General features: G+C 46.2%; 3 protein-coding genes across 3 annotated transcripts; 1 reads left to right on the top strand and 2 right to left on the bottom strand.

Moving 5' to 3' along the window:
• Nucleotides 1–212: 212 nt before the first annotated feature.
• On the bottom strand, nucleotides 213–1,920 carry LOC105815291 (transmembrane protein 198-like). Its single transcript, XM_012650436.1, has 3 exons — nucleotides 1,785–1,920; nucleotides 608–1,189; nucleotides 213–229 (listed from the first exon to the last, which is right to left on the bottom strand). Exons 2-3 carry the CDS (start codon nucleotides 1,164–1,166, stop codon nucleotides 213–215), a joined length of 576 nt encoding a protein of 191 aa, XP_012505890.1. The 5' UTR covers nucleotides 1,167–1,189; nucleotides 1,785–1,920.
• Nucleotides 1,921–4,559: 2,639 nt separating this feature from the next.
• Nucleotides 4,560–12,794, top strand: DNAJC14 (DnaJ (Hsp40) homolog, subfamily C, member 14). The gene is made up of 7 exons (XM_012652876.1): nucleotides 4,560–4,689; nucleotides 5,146–6,614; nucleotides 10,196–10,302; nucleotides 10,509–10,628; nucleotides 11,042–11,202; nucleotides 11,300–11,402; nucleotides 11,598–12,794. The coding sequence occupies exons 2-7, from the start codon at nucleotides 5,202–5,204 to the stop codon at nucleotides 11,806–11,808; spliced, it is 2,115 nt and encodes a 704-aa protein (XP_012508330.1). The 5' UTR covers nucleotides 4,560–4,689; nucleotides 5,146–5,201; the 3' UTR covers nucleotides 11,809–12,794.
• ORMDL2 (ORMDL sphingolipid biosynthesis regulator 2) lies at nucleotides 12,684–15,907 on the bottom strand. Its single transcript, XM_012652887.1, has 4 exons — nucleotides 15,720–15,907; nucleotides 14,667–14,841; nucleotides 14,346–14,497; nucleotides 12,684–13,287 (listed from the first exon to the last, which is right to left on the bottom strand). The coding sequence occupies exons 2-4, from the start codon at nucleotides 14,838–14,840 to the stop codon at nucleotides 13,152–13,154; spliced, it is 462 nt and encodes a 153-aa protein (XP_012508341.1). The 5' UTR covers nucleotide 14,841; nucleotides 15,720–15,907; the 3' UTR covers nucleotides 12,684–13,151.
• Nucleotides 15,908–21,445: the final 5,538 nt, after the last annotated feature.

Genomic DNA, 21,445 nt, shown 5'->3' with positions numbered 1-21,445 from the left:
CCAGACTGTCAGCAGGGCTCCGGGCATTGTGGGGGGACTGGCGCCGATAGCTGTTCTCACAAAGCCCCACCCCAGAGGGTGTCCGGTGCCACTTGGCCTCTTGTTGACGGATCCGAAGGAGTTGGAGATGCCTCCGTTGGTGGCTCAAGACCACTGCTTGAGAGGGAGCAATACGGACTCAAGGAGGCCTCTTTAGACCCTGAATCCCACCCTTAAATGCACTCATACTCTAGAGCAACCCATCTGGCCTTCCTGTTATGGTTCTCTCAAGACTCACCTTCTTCCCATTTATTCTAAAGGAAACTCTTCTTTGAAGAGGAAACTCTACTCTTTCCTTCTAGACTTCCCTGAGATCCTCCTTTCCTTCCATAATAGTCCCCAATAACTCTTCCTTGCTTCCTCTGACAAATTCTCTTCTCATTCTTACCCAGACCTTCTTTGGCTCCTTCAACTCTAACTTATGTTCAATGTCCTGCCCCATTCACATTGGACATCCTCCCCCATCCTCCTCCCTCAAGTATATTTCTCCCCTTCCACTCCTCAAGTCTAGGAACCGGGGACATGAGTAGGCACAGGTTGGTGCTTCTGTACCATGGCACTAACTCACCGTTGTCGTGGCCTCCATGTTCCTCAGCCATGAGCTTCCACTGGGCCAGAGCCCCAAGGACCCCCAAGGCTGGCCAGGTCCCCAGCAAGACCCAGCTATACCAGCAGAGAGGAGGCAAGGCTGGAAGTGCCTGCAGGCGTTGGCCCAACCGACTGCCCAGTGCTAGCTCCTCCAGGAAGTAGTCAGCACAGGCCACCAGCACCGCAGCACCCAGCAGGGCTGTGCCCAGAGTTGTGAATAGACGTGGCCACCGAAGTGTAAGCAGGGCTCCCAGCAGTGCCAGCCCCACCAGCCCCCCACCTGGCACCCAGGCTGAAGGTGGTTGGTAGATGGGCTCGGTGCTCAGCAGGGCCCCAGCACCCAGGGTCAGGCCTAGCAGGAGACCAGTCAGGAAGAGTCCAACACTGCGAACCAGCATGGTGACCAGACCGCAGAGGAGTCCAATGCCCAGCGCGATGCCCGCGCTCACCTCCAGGCTCAGCTGTGTCTCCAGCACCCGCTCCTTGTGGCACAGCAGGAAGATCACCAGAGCTCCTGACAGCAGGCCCGAGAGAAACATCACTGCCTTGAAGCAGCGGTAGCCTGGGAAGGGAGGCGGGAGGCACTGAGAGGCAGAAAGAGGGTTCTACAGGGATGGCTCTGATGAATTTGAGGGGAGAGGAATGGCTAACCAGAGGAGCAGAAGACAGAAGCAGCACACCAAGGGACCTCAAAGCCAGGGGCAGAAAGGGATAATCTCAGGGAGCGCAGGGGGGCTTTTCTGGAACAGTGAGGGAATGAGAGGGAAAATCAGGAGGTAAGATGAATGCATTGAGGAGAATAAGTATAGAAAGAGGGTCTAGTCCTTCCAGGGATGGCAGATAGGAAGAAATCGGCACAGGCTGATTCAGGTTTTTGGGGATGGATAAGAAGGCTTAAGTACGGGGGATAATTTAGGAATGGAGTTTTGAGGTAGGAGGCAAGAAGAGGGCAAATGATAGATGCCAGAGGTCAGACCCAGAGGATATGGGCATAAGGAATGGACAAGAAGCTGGCAAGAGCAACATGGGCCACACTGAAGATAGGCATTTCCTGGTAGAGGAGGCAAGGTAAACCTGAGTAAGGAAGAAAGCTGGCATCATCCTTAAGGGTGATGGCCTCGGGCAGCTGCCCCCCAGGACCTTGGCCCTGCCCTCACCGAAGCAGCAGTAGATGATTCCAAAACAGCAGCAAAGGGCACACACCAAGGCAGGTGCCAGTTCAGGATTGTCCTGGGGTTCCAAAACACAACTTGGTTCTGGAGGCTCTGGGAGTTGTTGATTAAAGGGCCTGGAGTCAGACATCACAGCCAGGGGCAACAAGGCTTCCTCCATGGCCAAAGAGAAAGTGGTCACAGAGTGGGAGGTCATGTCAGCTCCTCTCATCCATCCATGAATGTCTTGAGGGGGCTGGGAAACCTGCAAGGGGGTAGAGGAAAGAAATTCAGGTGCCCATGAATCCTGAGAACTCTGTACTTCCATTTTTTGAAGAAGGGTTGATTTCAGGAGGAACCATGACCCTGTTGGGATAACTAAAGAAATCTACAGGATTGGGTTGGGGGAGCCTGATGTCTCTTTATTGCCCTCTGAAACAAGAACACTAAGTAAAACTTTAATGAAAATCTCATAAGGCAACAAGCATTTGTCAACCTCCACAGCTTTCTAGGGTGAGGGTGGGAGGGGCAGGAAGCCCTGGCTGTGTGGAGGGAGGGGCACAGAGACACTAAGGGGACTGGGAGCTAAAGTCTCAGCAGCCTGTTCCAGTAGAAAAGAAAGCTTGCCCCATCTGCAGCTGCGACTCTATACTACCCCACTGGATTGGGAATGGCGGGGTTAATAGAGAGGAGAGAGGGAGGAGGAAGAGGCGAGATGAATCATGGTAGGGTCTCCCAACAGCTGCTCGGAACCCTAGGGAAGAAAGAGGGAAAAAAACAGACACCAAGAATTTGGGACAAGGAATTAAGTTGAGACAGTCATCCACAATTTGTCGGGATTTTGAAGCCTCAATTTCATGCCTAGATGGAGTTGTTGGGGGAAGGGGCATTCAGCCGCAGTCCAAATCCCACAGACCCCCATGGAATAAGCAGGCGTATTGCCTACAGCCATCTCACATCGTGGTAGTCACTTCCTCCTCCCTTCAGGACACTGGTGGTACTTTTCCTACACTACCCTTCCCCCAGGGGTGTCAGGACTGCCAATGGGATTTGAATTCAGATCTGGAAAGGGGAACACCAAGGAGGGGCTGGCATTTGGGGCACTGTGGTGGCATGGGTGCAGGCACTTTATTTGAGCTGTCTTTTGGACATCAAGGTCCTAAAAGGCTGGAGGGTTGGTTTGGGGAATTCTTGGGGCTCCTCGCCTCAATCCGCTTGTAAGTCTGAGGACCCTAAACAAGGGGAGGTTGGGGAGGGGGTGTTAACTACTCACCACCCTGCCAGGGCTGAGGAGAGGAGGGGTGGAAGTGCTTCCCTAGACCCCCGGCTGCATCCCTGCCCGGAGGTCCTAGGCGCCGGGGCGGCTGTTGGTGGAGGGCACTCCAGGGCCACTCTGTTCGTTGCACCCTAAACTCTTGCAAGTCGTAGCCCAAGCCCTGTGAACTAAATGCAACTAGCTGGGGGTGGGGTGGGGGGAGTGGAGGAAGGGGACAGGGTGTGTGAGTGTGGTGGGGGAGTGACATCACGGGGCGGGCCCCTCCAACCCTTTCTCCTGTGTGTGGGGGGACCCAGGTTGCCTACTGCTCTAGTCTACGATCAGAGACCCCGAATCATAGCAGGGAAGGGTCTAGGGAGGCACCGCAAGAGTTTCTGGGAAAGGTTCCTGAATTCTTAGGAGATGATTCGACAACTCAAAGCTCTCAAATCCCCAGCTGGGTCCCAACGCCCCCCTGGCCTCAGCTTGGTTTCTTCCACTTCCCAGAGAATTGAAGTATTGTCTTGTGGAGAACCGGGTGGTCGGGACCGGGGACCCCGGGAAGGGACTTTTACTGGTCTGGGAGCGCCGACGGGGGATTCATGGGTGGAATAACTTGTGGAGCAAGACGGGGACTAGAAGGGGCACTGACAGGAGCGCTGTAAGGCTAGCGACGTGTGCAGAAAAGGGGACCGACAGAGAGGGGACCTAGCTGGGTCTGCGTGGGGGCGGGGGCGCGTAGCGACGCCGACAGAATGGCTTGGTATGCAGATGAGATGCAAAGCAGCATGCAGAAGAGTTCAGTGTTCTTTGGCACTCGGCTATGGTTCTGAGGCCAGCGGAGCTACGCTCCCAGTCCCCCGGCACCGCTCCGTGACCGGGCCTGGGAGCTGCGTCCAGAGGGGCGGATCCGGGCCGTAGGAACTACAGTTATAAGGGCAGCTCGCCAGCTGGGTCAGGCGCGGGGGAGGCTGAGGGTTGCTGCGAAAGGAGGGGCCGCGCTGCCGGGCCTGGGCGGGGGCTAGCCCGGGGCATCGTCTCCTGCGATCCACCTCCGCTGAATACAAAGGGGCCTCTGTCCTCGCTGCAGCCGGCAGGGAAAGAATCAGGGCAGTGACTCCTTTCAGCTCTCTGGTTTTGTCTGCAAGGGAAACAGACTATGTATGGCTTGGTGGCTGTCTTTCATCTCCCAGTTTCGGCAAAGCTCGGGAATACAACCAGAGCAATCCTGAGAGTCTGCCCGGGAATACAACCAGAGCAATCCTGAGAGTCTGCCCCCAGTCCGCAGGCATTGGTGCGGAGCCCACTTGCTTCGCTTCCAGCGGTGCAACTTGCGGGGATCCCATTCCAGCACGCCGAGGGCGACAGCAGAGGGCCCTTTAAGGGGCGGGGCCAGCGCCTCCCTAAGACCACCTCCTCTGATTTGACTCAGCGCTTGCTGGACTGGCTCGCGCCTTGGCCAACCGCTTTTTCTTTTCTTTCCCGTCTCTTCCCCCTTGACCCCGGAAGTGGAAGTAGGCGCAGGTCGGCGGCCGCGGGGGGACGGAAGGCGGAAGCAGAGTGTGAGCGGGAGGCGGAGCCGGGGGAGCTGCTCTCGTAGCTCCCCCTGGCTTCAGGCCCAGTTGCTCGAGGGGGAGGAGTTACCGCCGCTCTTTGGTACGTTACCTTCGCCCCTTCTACCCTGCCGGTGGGTTCCCTGGTTGCCTTTCTCGGGGGCAATTCTAAGCTCCGCCCCCAGGTTTTCCTTAAGGGCCGCACAGTCTCCACCCTTTTCTGGGAGTCTGCGGTCCCCCTTTCCGGCCGTCTTTCCTTTTTTCCTAAGAGTGATCCCCCGACCACACCCTTTGCGGTAGCTCGTTTTTTTTTCCTGCTTGAAGATTATAGCTTTCTGGGGAAAGAAGAAAAACTAAGGGATTTGGAGGAGGAGGGAGGGAGCAAGCAGGGCTGTGGTTAGTGTGTAGTTCTGGCTTATTACTAGGGGTAGGAAATGCCCCAGAAGAACTTAGGAAAACATGGGAGAGGGGTGCATTAAATGTGTCCCGAATTTAAGATTATTTAACACTTCTCTTGGTCCTATCCTTGACCATTCCTACCTTGATATCTTTGTTACAGGCATCAGAACTTACCATGATGGCTGTGACCTAAGACCCTCAGGAAGCCCCGGGGTCATGGCCCAGAAGCACCCCGGAGAAGGAGGGTTGTGTGGAGCCCACCACAGTGGTGGTTCCCCCCTCAGGACTTTAGGACCCTCTGTGGACCCTGAAATACTTTCATTCTCAGGACTCAGGGACTCAGCAGAGACTGCTCCTAATGGTACCCGCTGCCTCACAGAGCACTCTGGTCCTAAGTACACACAGCCCCCAAACCCAGCCCATTGGTCGGATCCAAGCCATGGCCCCCCAAGGGGTCCAGGACCACCTAGGGACGGAGAGGACCCTGATCAGAGTGAGACATCTTCAGAAGAAGAGTCAGGAGTGGACCAGGAACTCTCAAGGGAGAATGTGGCTGGTTACCAGGAGAATGGGAACCCTTCTTTTCTTTCCATTCCATCTGCTTGCAACTGCCAGGGAACCTCTGGAATCCCTGAAGGGCCTTACTCTGACGGAGGAGATGGCTCTTCTAGCAACTTTTGCCACCATTGTACCTCTCCAGCCTTGGGGGAAGATGAAGAGTTGGAAGAGGAATATGATGATGAAGAACCTCTTAAGTTCCCCAGTGATTTTTCACGTGTGTCCAGTGGAAGGAAACCCCCATCCCGCAAACAGCGGCACCGCTTTCCAACCAAGGAGGATTCTCGGGAGGGTGGACGCAGAGATCCCAGATCCCCTGGTCGACATCGGCTAGGGCGGAAGCGAAGTCAGGCAGATAAGCGCAGAGGCCTGGGATTGTGGGGAGCAGAGGAACTATGTCAGCTTGGACAGGCGGGTTTCTGGGGGCTGATTGAACTGCTGGTATTGGTGGGAGAGTACGTAGAAACTTGTGGCCATCTCATCTATGCATGCAGGCAGCTGAAAAGCAGCGATCTGGACCTTTTTCGAGTTTGGGTGGGAGTCTGGGCAGGGAGGCTGGGCGGCTGGGCCCAAGTGATGTTCCAATTTCTAAGCCAGGGGTTTTATTATGGGGCAGGGTTGTTTACCCGTCTACTTAGGCTACTGGGTGCTTTGCTGCTTCTGGCTGTGGCCCTCCTTTTGGGCTGTCTACAGTTGGGCTGGCGGTTTCTGGTGGGACTGGGTGACCGATTAGGCTGGAGGGATAAGGCCACCTGGCTCTTCTCTTGGTTGGATTCTCCTGCCTTGCAGCGTTGCTTGACGCTGTTGAGAGATAGCAGGTTATGGCAACAGCTGGTAAAAATAGTTCAGTGGGGCTGGCTGGAGTTACCTTGGGTCAGACAGAGGACTAATAGGCAGGAGAATACACCTGTAGCTAGTGGGCGCTACTACCAGCCTGAAGAGGAAGTGGCTCGACTCTTGACCATGGCCGGGGTTCCTGAGGATGAGCTAAACCCTTTCCATGTGCTGGGGGTTGAAGCTACAGCATCAGATGTTGAACTGAAGAAGGCCTATAGACAGCTGGCAGTGATGGTGAGTACTTTCTGCTCAGTTACCTTTTCCTCTTTTGTTCCCATATTTTATTTTCTAGTTCAATTTTAGGGAGAGTGGAATAAAGGGAAGGCAGAGTGGAAAGTCAACTTGAGGCTGAAGGGTAACATATTCTTAGGAAAGAGTCATAAAAACTTTATCTCCTCTACTATGGGATCTGATCTTCCCTCCGTTTTCAGTTTTTTGTCATGAGATTTTTTTTTTTTTTGAACCTGGTGTATCAGGCAGTGTAGAACTCACTCACCCTGGAATATTTAGGTGACGTCCTTCTAACTAGGGCGAGGAAGAGGCCTGGTCAGAGAGTACCCCAGTTGCTCTCCCCTTAACAAATGAGGGGTCTTTTTTTTTTTTGAGACAGAGTCTCACTGTTTTGCCCGGGCGTGAGTGCCGTGGCGTCAGCCTAGCTCACAGCAACCTCAAACTCCTGGGCTCAAGCGATCCTCCTGCCTCAGCCTCCCGAGTAGCTGGGACTACAGGCATGCGCCACCATGCCCGGCTAATTTTTTGTATATATTTTTAGTTGTCCAATTAATTTCTTTCTATTTTTAGTAGAGACGGGGTCTCGCTCTTGCTCAGGCTGGTCTTGAACTCCTGAGCTCAAACAATCCGCCCACCTCGGCCTCCCAGAGAGCTAGGATTACAGGCGTGAGCCACGCCCGGCCAAGGGGTCTTTTTAAACATGGGGAAACCCAACTATTTCTCCCAGAAAGGCAAGTATGGACTTAGTGTGGGGAGGGTTCAGGGAATGCATGTGAATGATTATTCCAGGACCAGATAGAAGACAACAGCCTGTTTCAAGACCAGCAACTCAGAATAGGAAAGGGAAGGAAAGTGGAATGTAAATCATAGACAGGTGAATGCATATGTATGTCATACATGAAAATGTGGTTGCTTTTATTGATAAGGGGGTATACAGGTGGAAGTTGTGATGCACCATATGCTTAAGGGAAATGGTTTAATACAAGCACGCAATCAAATTGTTATTAGAAGTAGATATTAAGTTGCTATTATTAGATATGTGATTGTTACTACTATTTCTGTACAAGGAAAACTATATTATAAAAATAAGTAATGTCTGAATTGCATTGGAGGCACATTTTTACTGAGTGTGTGGAGCTGGACTGGCAAAACATCACAGTGTGCAAATTACCTCAATGATTGCATCACACCAAAGAGCAATGGGCAACTAAGGTTACTATTAATGATTAAAGGTACAATAAACCACCAGGCCTGTGACTTGAAGAAGGACTAAATTACTTTTGTGGGAAATGCATGCTCCTTAGTGGATAGCCTGGGATATTCTTAGAGTAGGTAACAACTGCTTACCCTCAAATTGTTACTAATAGTAGAGCTCTTTTCTCACCTTCATGTCTTTTAGCAGACATCCTCTCTTGGGGAATATCATTCTTACAAAACTTCTCATTTTTCAACTTCTCTTGGAGTAGAGATGTAGTTAAGTTCCTCCACCCTCAACACATCTGCCCCTATGCCCCAAAGATCTCTCTTGTTCTGGGCCAGAGTGTCTGTGGGCTTTTTTAGAACCTCATTAGGTCTCAGTGTGAACATGACTAAAAGGCTGTTCTATTAGCTTGGGAATGTGGTAAATATAACAGCATTCTGTTTATTTGGGATCAGTCAGTAGACTAGCTTTATTTCTGTATATTTGGGGAATGGGGATGGGAACAATCAGGAAGCTGTAGGAAGAGAAGGATGTTATTTGTTTTGGAGAAAAGGCTGAGAAATATATAAGAAACCTCTGAGATCACAAAATGCTATTAGGTTGGTGCAAAAGTAATCACGGTTTTGGACCATGAATTTTTAATCATTATAACTAGGCTCAAATACATCTTTATTAATCAAAATAGGAACCATTACAATCAACATATTGTTGCCAATAAAAAATAAGTTTGTTTATTCCTGTACTGTAAAAATCCGTGCTTCGGGATTCAGCAAACTCTTGGAAAGCATTTTCTGCATCCTCCTGGTTGTGGAAGCATTTTCCCTGCAAAAAGTTTTTGAGATGCTTCAAGTGGCAGTTGGTTGGCGAGAGGTCAGGTGAATATGGCAGATGAGGAAAAACTTTCTGCAACTTTTGAAGCGTTGGTTATGCGATGTGTGGTCGGGTACTGTCGTGGAGAAGAATTGGGCCCTTTCTGTTGACCAATGCCGGCTGAAGGTGTTGCAGTTTTTGGTGCATCTCATCAATATGATGAGTGTACAGATGTAATGGTTTCGCCAGGATTCAGAAAGCTGTAGTCGATCAGACCGGCAACAGACCACCATGACCATTTTTTGCTGCAAGTTTGGCTTTGGGAAGTGCTTTGGAGCTTCTTCTTGGTCCAACCACTGAGCTGGTTGTCGCCGGTTGTCGTATAAAATCCACTTTTCGTCGCACATCACAATCTGATCGAGAATGGTTAATTGTTGTGTACAATAAGAGAAGACAACACTTTAAAACAATGACTTTTTTGATTTTCGGTCAGCTCATGAGGCACCCACTTATCAAGCTTTTTCACTTCTCCAATTTGCTTCAAATGCTGAATGACTGTCGAATGGTTGACTAGAATGGTCGACGTTGAGTTCTTCAGCAACTTCTTGTGTAGTTGTAAGAGCATCAGCTTCCATGATTGCTCTCCATTGGTCATTGTCAACTTCTGATGGCTGGCCACTGCTCCTCATCTTCAAGGCTTCTCATCTCCTTAGCAAAAATTCTTGAACCTCCACTACACTGTACGGTCATTAGCAGTTCCTGGGCCACTGTTGATGTTGCGAGTTGTTTCCTGCTGCTTTACGAACTTGAATAAGAAAATCACTTGAATTTTTTTTTTGTCTAAAATCATTTCCATAGTCTAAAATAAATATAAACAGCAAGTAATAAGTCATTAGCAAAAAAAATAAATAAATAAAGCACGAAATGCACATTAAAATGATGTATAACATAACCTCATTTATTTAAGAATGTATTCCAATATCAAATGGCAAATTTCAACAATGCTTAAACCGCAGTTACTTTTGCACCAACCTGATATTTCATTTCTGGGACAGAAAGGCAGATTATTATAGAAAGTTTTGGATATGAAGATTTTCTAGTTTAAAAAATGAGTTTGAAGAGGTAAGATCTTTGGAACCCTTACTTTATGACTGATAATAAAATTAAAATGCAAGGGCTTAGTATATGTGTGCCAGGTAGGAAAACTGACCATCCCTGTTCACCTGGGATTGAGGAGTTTCCTGAGACACAGGATTTTTAGTGCTAAAACTGGGATAGTCCCAGGCAATTAGGATGGTGGAGTACACTAGTGCCAGATTCTATACTATATACTTCATACGTATTCCTATTTAATCCTCCCAACAATCCATAATGAACTATTGAAGGTAATATAGCTAATAAGTGACAGAGCTGTGACTTGAACCCAGATCTGTCTGCAGAGCCAGAGCAATTAATCATTAAGCTACAGTGACTCTTCAAAAGGGCAATTAAAGAGAACCCTTTGATATGAGAATAGAACCAAGATACAGAGAAGGTTGGAATGGATTTGTGATGAAATGTCTTGTCTTGTTAGGTTCATCCTGACAAAAATCATCATCCAAGGGCTGAGGAGGCCTTCAAGGTATTGCGGGCAGCTTGGGACATTGTCAGCAATGCTGAAAGGCGGAAGGAGTATGAGATGTAAGTTGGAGATGGGAAATTGTCAGATGAGATAAATGAAAAATTCACAATAGGAGAGACCCCTGGACTTGTGCATGAAGGCCCTTTGAGGTGGAGGGAGCTGAAGTTGCTTGTATTTCTAGCTAGCCAGGGGCCCGAAGAGGCCAGTAGATCTCCCTTTGCCTTCCCTCAGTACCCTCTGACTTAAAAAGCCTTTCTTCTCTTAGGAAACGAATGGCAGAGAATGAGCTGAGCCGATCAGTGAATGAGTTTCTGTCCAAGCTACAAGATGACCTCAAGGAGGCAATGAATACTATGATGTGTAGCCGATGCCAAGGAAAGCACAGGTATGAAATAGGAGGACAGGGATGGGACAGCCACAGCTCAGGGATTGGGTAACCAAAGACTTTCCTTGGTAATTACTGGTAATTGTGAGATACAGATGATGAGTAAAAAGACCCTGAGTTTTCTACCTTTGCCGTACTCTCAAGAGATATAGGATTTGAATTAGCAGTAAGGAAAAAAAAAAATTAGCTTTAAGATAGAAGGTTGAAGGCAAGGGGGTCCATAGGCATATGAAACAACTAAGTGGAGATGATTTTGGGTGTTTCAGCCGTATTTGTAATGATGAGACTACTAGCATTGCCCTAGGTAGGCTTGACAAATTACTTTTATTTATTTATTTATTTATTTTTGCAAAACATTATGCTTATGGAGACTTCACAAATTATTAAGGAACTATCCTTTTGTTGGGCTGTAGGAGGTTTGAAATGGACCGAGAACCTAAGAGTGCCAGATACTGTGCTGAGTGTAATAGGCTACATCCTGCTGAAGAAGGAGACTTTTGGGCAGAGTCAAGCATGTTGGGCCTCAAGATCACCTACTTTGCATTGATGGATGGAAAGGTGTATGACATTACAGGTACTCTTCTGTCCTCTAAAAATATGGGCTTATACTAAGTGACCTCATATGTGCTCTAAACTGTGATGTTTTGGCTAATTATTTCTCACATTTGCAGAGTGGGCTGGATGCCAGCGTGTAGGAATCTCCCCAGATACCCACAGAGTCCCCTATCATATCTCATTTGGTTCTCGGATCCCAGGCACCAGTGGGCGGCAGAGGTAGGTGATGTTTCTGTCAGTAATCTGTCCACTGTTTTGGTTTTGAATGTCGTTTCCAATGACCTGCTATTTAGGATACCTAGGTGCCTCACTTTCTGGAAAGTTTGGGAACTGACTTGGTATACCTGTATCTTTAACTTAGGTAACCATAGCTCTAACATCACTTGCCTTATTATTCCTTCTGTTTTCTCTCAGAGCCACCCCAGATTCCCCTCCCGCTGACCTTCAGGATTTCTTGAGCCGGATCTTTCAAGTACCCCCAGGCCAGATGTCCAGTGGGAACTTCTTTGCAGCTCCTCAGCCTGGCCCTGGGGCCACTGCAGCCTCTAAGCCTAACAGCACAGTACCCAAGGGAGAAGCCAAACCGAAGCGGCGGAAGAAAGTTAGGAGGCCCTTCCAACGTTGACACCCCTTTTCTTCTTTCCTCAAATCAATGTCAGGGAGTCAAAAGGGCTGTGTACAGCACAGGATGGAGTTTGATTTGTTTATTTTTAAATATTTTAAAAAGGGAAAGCTTAAATCATTTCTCAGTACTCGTAGGAAGCCCCTGAACCACTGTCCCCTCTCCCCCAGTACCCGGTAACTGAATCTTGTCTTCTGACAATACCAAAGAAATAGGGAGTGGCTAGAGCAAAGAACTTAGGGCTTGGACAATATATCCCTTTGAGGTGTGGGAACTGGGTATTTTCCTGGGGTCTATATGCCTTTGTCTTGTCATTTGCTTTTAGAACAGATGACACTCCTCCCCCTGTTTTTAAACTATCAGTCTATCTTATTTCTTGACCCATTTCAGGAGGGAGCTCCCTCCTTCCCCCTGAATAATAGTTAAAAGACAGAACAAGAAAGCATGTAGCCCTAATTATAGGAGATGCATAGAGTTCAGAGTGGAAACTCTGAATTTTCCCTTTCACCTTGTGGGTAAATCGCCCAATTTCAGGCTTGTTGCTGCAAGGATGGCCAAGATTAATAATTTTTAAAAAGGAGACTCATGCCTGCTACCCTTGGATGAAGGGGAAGGCTAAGGGGATTCCAAGAAGCCCCCTTGTTTTTTGTGATCCAAGGGTTTGTATTTTTTTAAGTTTGTTCATATTTGTATGTATATATCTATTTAAAGCCAGGGGATTATCTTTCTATAAATACATAACTGGCAAATTGTACCTTCCCTCTCTTCTTTGCCCATACAGCTGGAGCCCTTTTTCTCATTTGAGAATCCTTTCCCTACTACATGTTAGCTGAGAGTGAAGGGCACCTCCTACTGGACCAAAGGAGAGGGAATTAAAAAATTGCTTAAGGTTTTATATAGTAATTCAGTATTCCATCTTTCCTCCCCAGCCTTATGAGGACATCTCCCTACCTTGCCTGCTGATCAAATTGCAGCCATAGCTGAAAAAATTTTCTTTATTATAAGGAAAATATACAGCAAAATAGAGCTAGAAGGTGGTAGGGGTAGAAGATATGGAAAAATGTAATCACCAAACTAGCTGTCCCAAACATGGCTTCCTACTACAGAGGACAATGATTTGGCCCTTACCTCATCTGCCTTTCCTGATTGAAAGAAACTTGCCCCTAGTAGGGCTGGGCCAAGAGCCCCATTTTCCAATCTCTTCTCTTCCTTGGAGCTTGAGAAAGGTTGTATAGTTCTCAGGCTATCAAGATATAGAAGAAAATATGGAGAAGAAGGGAAGGATATTATAGCCCCTTGTTCCCATGCTTTCCCCATGTCTGTGGAGCTGTTCCCAGCCCCATCCCTCAGTATTTGTTGATGCCAAAGACACGAACCCCATGGAATTGGGGCAACTTGGGCAACAGTACACTGAGCAGTGAGGCTGTGTTGATCAGGAAGTGAGCAGCATCATACTTGGTATAGAAGCTGGCCAGGAGGTAGCTGGGGAAAGAAAAAATAGGATGAGTGAGGTTGGCCTTCCCTATCCAAATTCATGCCTTTCTAGTGACTTTTTTTTTTAATTAAAAAAAGGTTTTTTTTAAGAGGCAGGATCTTGCTATGTTGCCCAGGCTGGAGTGCAGTAGCCATTCACAGGCATGATCATAGTGCACTACAGCCACTGAACTGGAGTCAAGCAGTTCTCCTGCTTCAGCGTCCTGAGTAGCTGGGACTAGGCACTTGCCAGTTTTATTGCATGTAGTCCTAGGTTATCTGAAAATATTCTAGCTATATCAACAATATTTACTTGGGGGTTCAGGAGATAATCAGATACCACCTTTAACTGGAGATATAAGTCAGTTTGTGTTTCTTCACTGTTAATGATCTGGCAAATGACAGCTGAAGCTGGTTCAGCCTGTATGACTGTTAAGAGTCCTCTTTGCTTCCACTCCCCAAAGTGTTCTGAAGAGTAACATTAGTTCTGCCTTTATCTCTTCACTTATTTTAGAAGTATAAAATCATTTGGTTTTACTTGGCATTTTATATTTTCTCAGTCCCTTCATTCCCCCACTACTAAGGAGGCAGCAAGGGAAGGGATGTTTGATTACAGCACTGTCTTCTACTTTTTTTTTTTTTGAGACAGGGTCTTGCTCTGTCACCCCAGCTAGAGTGCAGTGGTGTCATCGTAGCTCAAAGGCTAGGCTCAAGCCATCTTTCTGCATCAGCCTCCTGAGTAGCTGGGACTACAGGTGTGTGCCACTACACTTGGCTAATTTTTCTATTTTTTTGTAGATATGTGGTCTCGCTCTTCCTCAGGCTGGTCTTGAACTCCTGGCCTCAAGTGATCCTCCTGCCTTGGCCTCCTAAAGTGCTGGGATTTCAGGTGTAAGCCACGACGCCTGGCCCCACTGTCTTCTACTTTTAGTGCTCTCTGTGGACTTAGAGTTAGTATACCATAGTACCTTCAAAGAGTCTCACTTGAATAGCTTGCTTTTTAAAAGCTTCTCTATGGGCCTTTCAACCTGGCTCTTGGAACTCTTTCTAACACAGCATAGACTCACAGCACAATAGGAGAGATGCAGAGGAACTTGCGGGAAGAGGTAAACTGGAGCCCATAGTCCATCTGCTCCCAGTGTGTCAGTAGCCGAGCCTTTCCTTGGTCAGGGGTTTCAAAAGGTGTCCCTTTCACCGTATGTAGGAAGACATACATTGCCTGGGAAGAGGGAAGGGGGCAGTGTGAAGGGCAGAAAATAGTTCTTCAGCCCAAGAATTATGCAAAGATCCCAAAAGGAAGACATAAATCCCCAAACAATTAATGATTTTATTTTGGTTTTGGTTGGGAAAGGCCTGGGGTGGGTACAAAGGTGTGGTTTGGTGCTCACCAAGTTATGGATGACGTTGGTCAGAGTCCAGACAACAGGAATGCTGAAGAAGGGGATGCTGAGTAGAACCACATGCAGCAGTCCTACCAAGATGATGTAGGCCAGCCAGATGCCCCGGCTGTTCATCACTCGAGTGTTGGGGTTTACTTCGCTGTGTGCCACCCCCACGTTCATCCTACCATAACGGGTGATCAGGCAGGAGATCAACTCAGTTTACTTTAAATCCCTTTTTGAGTTTGTTCTCCCAGTTGTCTCCTGAATAATCAAAGTCCCCTGAACTCTTGGAATGAAAGAACTTCCTCATCACACAGAAAAGAAAAACTGAAGACTTGGGGAAAACTTTAAATGGCTAGATAGAAGAGTCCTTTCATTTTAGAGACATGATAATTTTTACTCTAATCTTTACACTTCAACTGTAACATGAAGGTATAAGCCTAGCTTTGGGTCATCCACTTAAAGGAAGGAGCAAGGGAAACAGTGTCTCACTTCACTTTCTTGAAGTTAATAAGGAATCGTGAAGAGGTCACATACACCCAGGATTCCAGAAGAGAGTCGTGGAATCAATCAGGGAACCACTAGGAAGGGATGAGAATAAAGCTAACTTTAGGCCCCACCTTTTTCTCTGGAGCTTGTTCGCCCTGTCCCTCACGCCCTTGGCATGTAAGCAGCTGACATCCCCATTCCTTCTCTCTAGCTGCAAGAACTTGCGCAGGGCTTCTGGACTGGGCTAGGAAGGGACCTGAACTCAACGCTTCGAGAGATGGAGCCTTAGCCCTGACTCCAGGGGCAGGTGTGATCGTCTTAATTTGGGTGTTTAAAATCGTGCTAGCTCTAAAGCTGATGAAGCCTGGTTTAGGAAGTAGTTCTTGCCCGTCCCCTCTTCTAAAATTCTCTAAACCCTAGTATTGAACCGGCCCCATGCTCCTCCCAGCTTCCCTCTCGTTCCTTTCAGGGCTCTCTTCAGCGTTCCCCTTTCGGTTTTCAACTCGCCACCCCTTTCGCCGCCCACCATTTTTCTTCGGTAACCCTTTCCAGCCTCTCGGCAGCCCCTACCTGCCAGCTTCAGAAGCCCGTCCGGTTAGGGGCGCAACTCTCGCTTCCACACCTGTGGTCTCCAGGAAGTAGCCAATCCATCTGCGCTCTCGCTATTGGTGGAACAGAATCAGCGCTGCCATTACCCATTGGTTGGCGGTATGTAATGAGGACACACAATTGGCTGCCATTTCTGTCGTTCGGAAGATGTAGAACCCGCCCGTCTCCCTGTCCCACCTTTTGAGAGGCGTGGGCAAAGCTGAGGCGAGGAGTGAGAGCGACGCCACCTATTGACTAATGGGAAGAGCTGATGGTATGGGGTGGGAGTAAGAGTGACAGCGATTGGTCAGTTGAGGATCTCTACGCCTAGGCGGGATCTCCTGGAGGCGGAGGCAGCGAGTGGGGGCCCTAGTGGAGTGAGGGGTAACAAGATGGCGACGGAGACGGTGGAGCTCCATAAGCTGAAGGTACTGTGAGGCGGGGAAGGGTTGAGTTGGACTTTTCTGGCGACTGAATTCTGCAAGTTGGCTTGCGCCTTTTTCTCCTACGTGTTCTTCTTGCAGGCTTTTCCACTTCGTTTCCCGGCTTGCGCCGTAATTCTTTTGTGCCTCCCTACCTCACTACGCCTTCCCTAATTTCCTATTTCTCCTTACGGTTTTACCGCTATCTTTATCTGTTATTTCTGCTCCCATCTTAATCGTTGTATCGCCCGTCACCCTTCCCCACCGGGTTCTGTAAGTGCTTTTTACCTGTTATCGTCCTTATTTCTCGTCAGAGCTGCATTACGTCAGTGATCCCTTCTCTTTGCCCCATGCCGGACGTAGGACCTCCTTTTTCTCCCCGGGTTGGTGCTTTCCCATCTGTTGTCCAAAGCTCAGATTTCCCTGTTAGCAGATGATGGCACTTTTGTGTATTTCAATCTGAATAGGTCTCAAACACGATCCAGAAAATGCTTTCACTCCCTTTTTCTAGGTGGGGTTACGCCCCCGGGGCGAATTTCGAAACCGAGGAGAGGCTTCTGCTTAGAAGCCTAGGGTTGAGGAGGCTTAAGAATTAGTAAAAGTACAGACACCTCAGATTTAAAAGTTTTTCGAATTTTCTCACGCGGTTCTCCGCTTGCTGGCTTTTCCCTCACAGCATTCCCTACCACCAGAGAGAACTCACAATTGCAGTATTTTGGAAAAACAATTACAAGGTTAGGGTTATCTCTGTCCCATTTCTTACAGCGGATGGACCCTGCATCTCTTGCTGTCACCATTGGGTGACATTCTGAATCACAGAAGCTGTTTTAAATTGTCTTGGGAATCTTGGTAGCTTTCTCATAAAAGAAACATTCTTTTATGTTGAATGAGGAGGATATCTTGATTCGTTGTCTATTTGTGGTTGCACAAGTAGTTTTCCCATTAGATGTTTTAGTCCTATTACCCTGGGAACCTTGGACAAACCAGGCTGATTTAGCCGACACTGAAAATTGATCCTTTAAAGCTTGATGAGCTTTAAAAAAAAAAAAAAAAAAACCTGTAAGGGTAGGGAGAGGGCTTTTTAGTTGACGCCAATTAGTCTTTCTGTGAAAGCTGATATATTTCTTACTCTTGGATTCTGAACTGTACTAGTGGGTTTTTGTGTTATTCTGGAGTTACCGTTAACTTGGTGGTGCTGAAATGCATAGACTGTATCAATGGTCTCCTAATATCTATTGTGATGAGTAAAAATAAATTGAACAATTACCTCCATTTTATATACATATGGTAATTATTTATGTATATTATATACTTATGTATTGTTACGTATGTTATAAAACATGCAGAAAATGAATTTTTGAATAAATGAGATAAAAAGGAAATATGTATAGAAGAGCTAATGTTTTCTTCCTATTTGTCCTATCTTTGAAACCCCTGGAGTAAGTCACTAGCTTCCCCATGACTCGCTTTTATGGATTTTATGTTGGTTTATGGAGTTCCTCCTTCCATCACATCTGTATTTGTCAGGTCTATATTAAATTTGTATTTGATTGGATAAGTCACTTTTACATAATGTCCTCTGACCTGATTTCAGGTATTACAGCCTAAGAGAACATGAGGCACTCCTGACACCCTAAAAAGGACTCACTCTTTAATCATATTTGCTTGTCTTTGCTTTTTCTCTAGAGCACTTCTTAACCTTTTGGAGGTCACAGATATCTTTGAAACTCTGATGAAAGGTATGGACCCTCTCCCCAGAAAAAGGCATGTACTCATACTTTGCATGCAATTTGAGGGGCTTCATAAAACTACCTTGTAGCCCTGAGGAGTCCATGGACCTCTGGTTAAGAACCCATGCCTTTAATTCTGACTTCTAGGACAGTTAATGTTTGTTTCCACTGGTAATCTTGATGGAGTTATCCTGACTTTGGGTTGACTTAGTGTTTTATAGCCTTTTAAAAAATCTTTACATCTTTATAAAGAGAATTTTGGGTTTTAATATGGGACCTCTGAGGAAAGGAATAAGCTTTGAAGTAGGGAGAAGAAATAGTATATTATCTATCTGAATTGATGTGTAAGTTCATATCAACTGCAAGTTTCTGCAGATTTTGTAGAAATGCAGTCATTCTAGCACAGTTGGAAAGAGAAATTGAACTGGGGGTGAAGATGCCTTGAACTATAACAGTATCAGATTTCCTATTAAACTTGAGAAAAGGAACTATTGCAGAAGAGAGGACAAAGCTGTAGTGTCAGAGTGTTGAGAACAGTGAGACATTTGTATAATTAAAACATAAAGGCTGGCATATTGGCTCAAGTCTGTAATCCTAGTACTCTGGGAGGCCGAGGGGGGAGGATCGCTTGAGGTCAGGAGTTCAAGACCAGCCTGAGCAAGAGCAAGACCCTGTCTCTACTAAAAATAGAAAGAAATTAGCTGGACAACTAAAAATAGAAAAAAATTAGCTGGGCATGGTGGCACATGCCTGTAGTCCCAGCTACTTGGGAGGCTGAGGCAGGAGGATTTCTTGAGCCCAGGAGTTTGAGGTTGCTGTGAGCTAGGCTGATGCCACGACACTCTAGCCCTGGCAACAGAGCAAGACTCTGTCTTAAAAAAAAAAAAAAAAAAACCAACAAATCATGAAGTGTGCATATATGTTGGTGGTTGAAGATAGTTTGGAAAGGAAAGTAGGTAAATTGACTGTAAAGGTAAATTGGAGTGATATTGAAAAGGGCATTCTAACTTGTGTGAGGAGTTCTGGTTCTTTTCATGTAGTCATAAGTAGGGCTTGGAGCCTTTGGGAATTTGAAAGGAGGAGCCTGATATGATCAGTTTGTGTTCTTTTGGCTGTTTGAAGGATGGGATCTGGAGGGGGAGGGATTTCAAAAGTTAGACGTTTGTAGTCGTTGTAATAGTCATACCCCTGCTTAAAACCTTTTAATTATTAATACATTTCTGACAATCTCTCCACCTTAGTTTCTCACACTCCAACTACAGTGACCTTATTTTATTTCATGTCCTCAGAATGACCATGTTGATTAATTGCTGACACTTATGTAGCATTTACTATGTGGCAAGCACTGATCACATCCATTTACACACATTAACTGATTTAATTCTCACGTAACCCTATGAAGTAAATACCTCTGTTATCCCCATTTCAAAATAAGAAAAACTGAAGCTCAGAGAGTAACTGATTGAGTAACTTGTCCTCAGTTGCATAGCTCATATGTGGTATATCAAATTCAGGCAGTCTCCAAAATTCATGTTCTTAATCGCTGCACACTGCCTCTCCCTCTTCCTGCAGAACCTGCACATATGCTGCACTTGGAGTTTTCTTTTGGCTGCAGTGCTTTTGCCACCCTCCCTCCCCTACACCTTTATCTAACTACTAGACACCCTCCAGATAACAGTCAAACATCATTTACCCAAGGAAGTCTTCCCTCTTCTCCCTATCTTAGCACATAGTAAGGCCACTTTTTATATGCTTTCATAGGACCCTGTACTTTTTAAAAAAATCAGTTAAACACTATATGATCATTGATTACCTTGTTTCTGTTTTACTCACGATTATTTCCCTGTATCTAAGATAATGAGTGACACATGGTAGGTGCATGGTAACTATTTATCAAGTGAATAAATGTATATAGACCTCAAATAAGGTAGTGGCTATTAGAAGGGGAACAAATTTGAAAGAAATTTGGGATGTAGGATTGTAAGGATTTATAGATCAGTTAGATGTGTGGGAGTAATGAAAGGTGACTCCAGAGTTTGGGTGGTGATACCTTTAAGTTGAGAGGAGGAGAAACAGCTAGTTTTGGGCAGGAAAGATGATAAGTTTAGTTGTGGGCCTAGGTATCTTTAGAATATCCACTTGGAAATGTCTACTAGTCAGTTGGAAATGTAGTTCTTTCACTCAAGAGTTGAGATCTAATGATGAAGTTTTGGGGTTTATTAAAAAAAAGGCTTATGGAACACCTGCCATGTGATAGTTACAACAGGTGCTGGGGATACAATGAACAAAAAAGCAGTGAACAAAACAGACAAAGTCTTTACTCTAATGGAGCTTATATTTTACTGGGGGAAGGCACAATAAATAGGTAAAATTTGTAGTATGTCAAATGGGGATAAGGTGTGTAGAGAGAAGTAGGAAAGAGGGGTAGTACAGTACAAAGCGTGTTGTAATTTTCAATAGAGTGACTGGGGAAGGCTTCATTGAGAAAGTGATGTTTACACAGACGTGAAGGAGGTGAAGGAATAATCCGTGTGCAAAATGTTAGGAATAACACAAGGGCAGGTTGGCTTGTCAGAGTGAGCAATGGTAACAAAAGGTAACGGTGGAGGAGCGGGAGAGCAGATGGTACAGGGCCTTGTAGGTTATAGTTAGGACTTGGGCTTTTAACCTTATTGAGATCGGAAACCAATGGATGGTTTTTGAATAGAAGAGTGGCATGTTCTGACTTAAATTTTCAAGAGATCACTCTGATTACTTTATTGGGAATAAACTATAGTGTGGCAAGGGCTGAAGAGCTTTGACAATAATCTGTGTGAGAGAAAGACCAGAGTAGTAGTGTTTGCAGTGGTGAGAAGGGATTAAATTCTGGATATATTTTGAAGGTATAGCTGATAAGATTTACTGATGGTTGGATTCAGGGAAGTGAATTAGCCTTTGATAGAAGTGGAATGAGAAGAGGGCCAAGAAAGGAATCTTAGTGAATATTTACAGAGTAGGTAGAAGAAGAGCTAGCAAGGAGGCTGAGGAGAGAGTGGTAAGGGGGGTGGGGGAGAGAGAGAAAGAAAAGAAATGTCAATATGTTGGTAGTTAAGACTGGATTTAAATCAGAGACCTGAGCTGCTGTGTTGGTTCTACTGTTTAACAAGCTGTGTGATTTTAAGTAAGTTACTGAAGCTCTTTAAGCCTCATTTTCCTAATTTATAAAGTGGTGTCACAATACTAACCACTTAAGTTTGTTTGTAAGGATTAAATGAGGAAATACATTCAAAGTACTTAGCACTTTGCCTGGCACATACTAGTTTTGAAAATAAATTTGAGTTTGTATTGTATAAAATGTTATAGGTGATATAAAACATCTCCACACTCAAAGAATTTACAAACTATGTGGAGAAATAATAGATGAAAAAGATTTTTTTTAAAGATGGAGTCTTGCTATGTTGCCCAGGCTGGTCTTGAACTCCTGGGCTAAAGTGATCCTCCCACTTCAGCCTCCTGAGTAGCTAGGATTACAGGCACTTGCCACCATGCCCAACGAAAAAGACTTCTAATAAAAGAT

This window comes from Propithecus coquereli, unplaced genomic scaffold, assembly GCF_000956105.1.
Source record: "Propithecus coquereli isolate 6110/MARCELLA unplaced genomic scaffold, Pcoq_1.0 Scaffold111, whole genome shotgun sequence".
In the NCBI taxonomy this organism is placed as follows: domain Eukaryota; kingdom Metazoa; phylum Chordata; class Mammalia; order Primates; family Indriidae; genus Propithecus; species Propithecus coquereli.
Note: the sequence above shows the minus strand (reverse complement) of the source record. Positions and strands in the feature narration are given on the sequence as shown.

Bases quoted from the DNA above. Each gene is read 5' to 3' on its own strand.
- LOC105815291 (XM_012650436.1), bottom strand. From the start codon at position 1,166: ATGTTTCTCTCGGGCCTGCTGTCAGGAGCTCTGGTGATCTTCCTGCTG.
- ORMDL2 (XM_012652887.1), bottom strand. From the start codon at position 14,840: ATGAACGTGGGGGTGGCACACAGCGAAGTAAACCCCAACACTCGAGTG. The intron at 14,498-14,666 runs GTGAGCACCAAA...CCCTCTTCCCAG, and splicing joins CCAACGTCATCCATAACTTG to GCAATGTATGTCTTCCTACA. The intron at 13,288-14,345 runs GTGAGTCTATGC...TTCTTTCCCCAG, and splicing joins TGCATCTCTCCTATTGTGCT to CTACCTCCTGGCCAGCTTCT.
- DNAJC14 (XM_012652876.1), top strand. From the start codon at position 5,202: ATGGCCCAGAAGCACCCCGGAGAAGGAGGGTTGTGTGGAGCCCACCAC. The intron at 6,615-10,195 runs GTGAGTACTTTC...TTGTCTTGTTAG, and splicing joins ATAGACAGCTGGCAGTGATG to GTTCATCCTGACAAAAATCA. The intron at 10,303-10,508 runs GTAAGTTGGAGA...TTCTTCTCTTAG, and splicing joins AGGCGGAAGGAGTATGAGAT to GAAACGAATGGCAGAGAATG.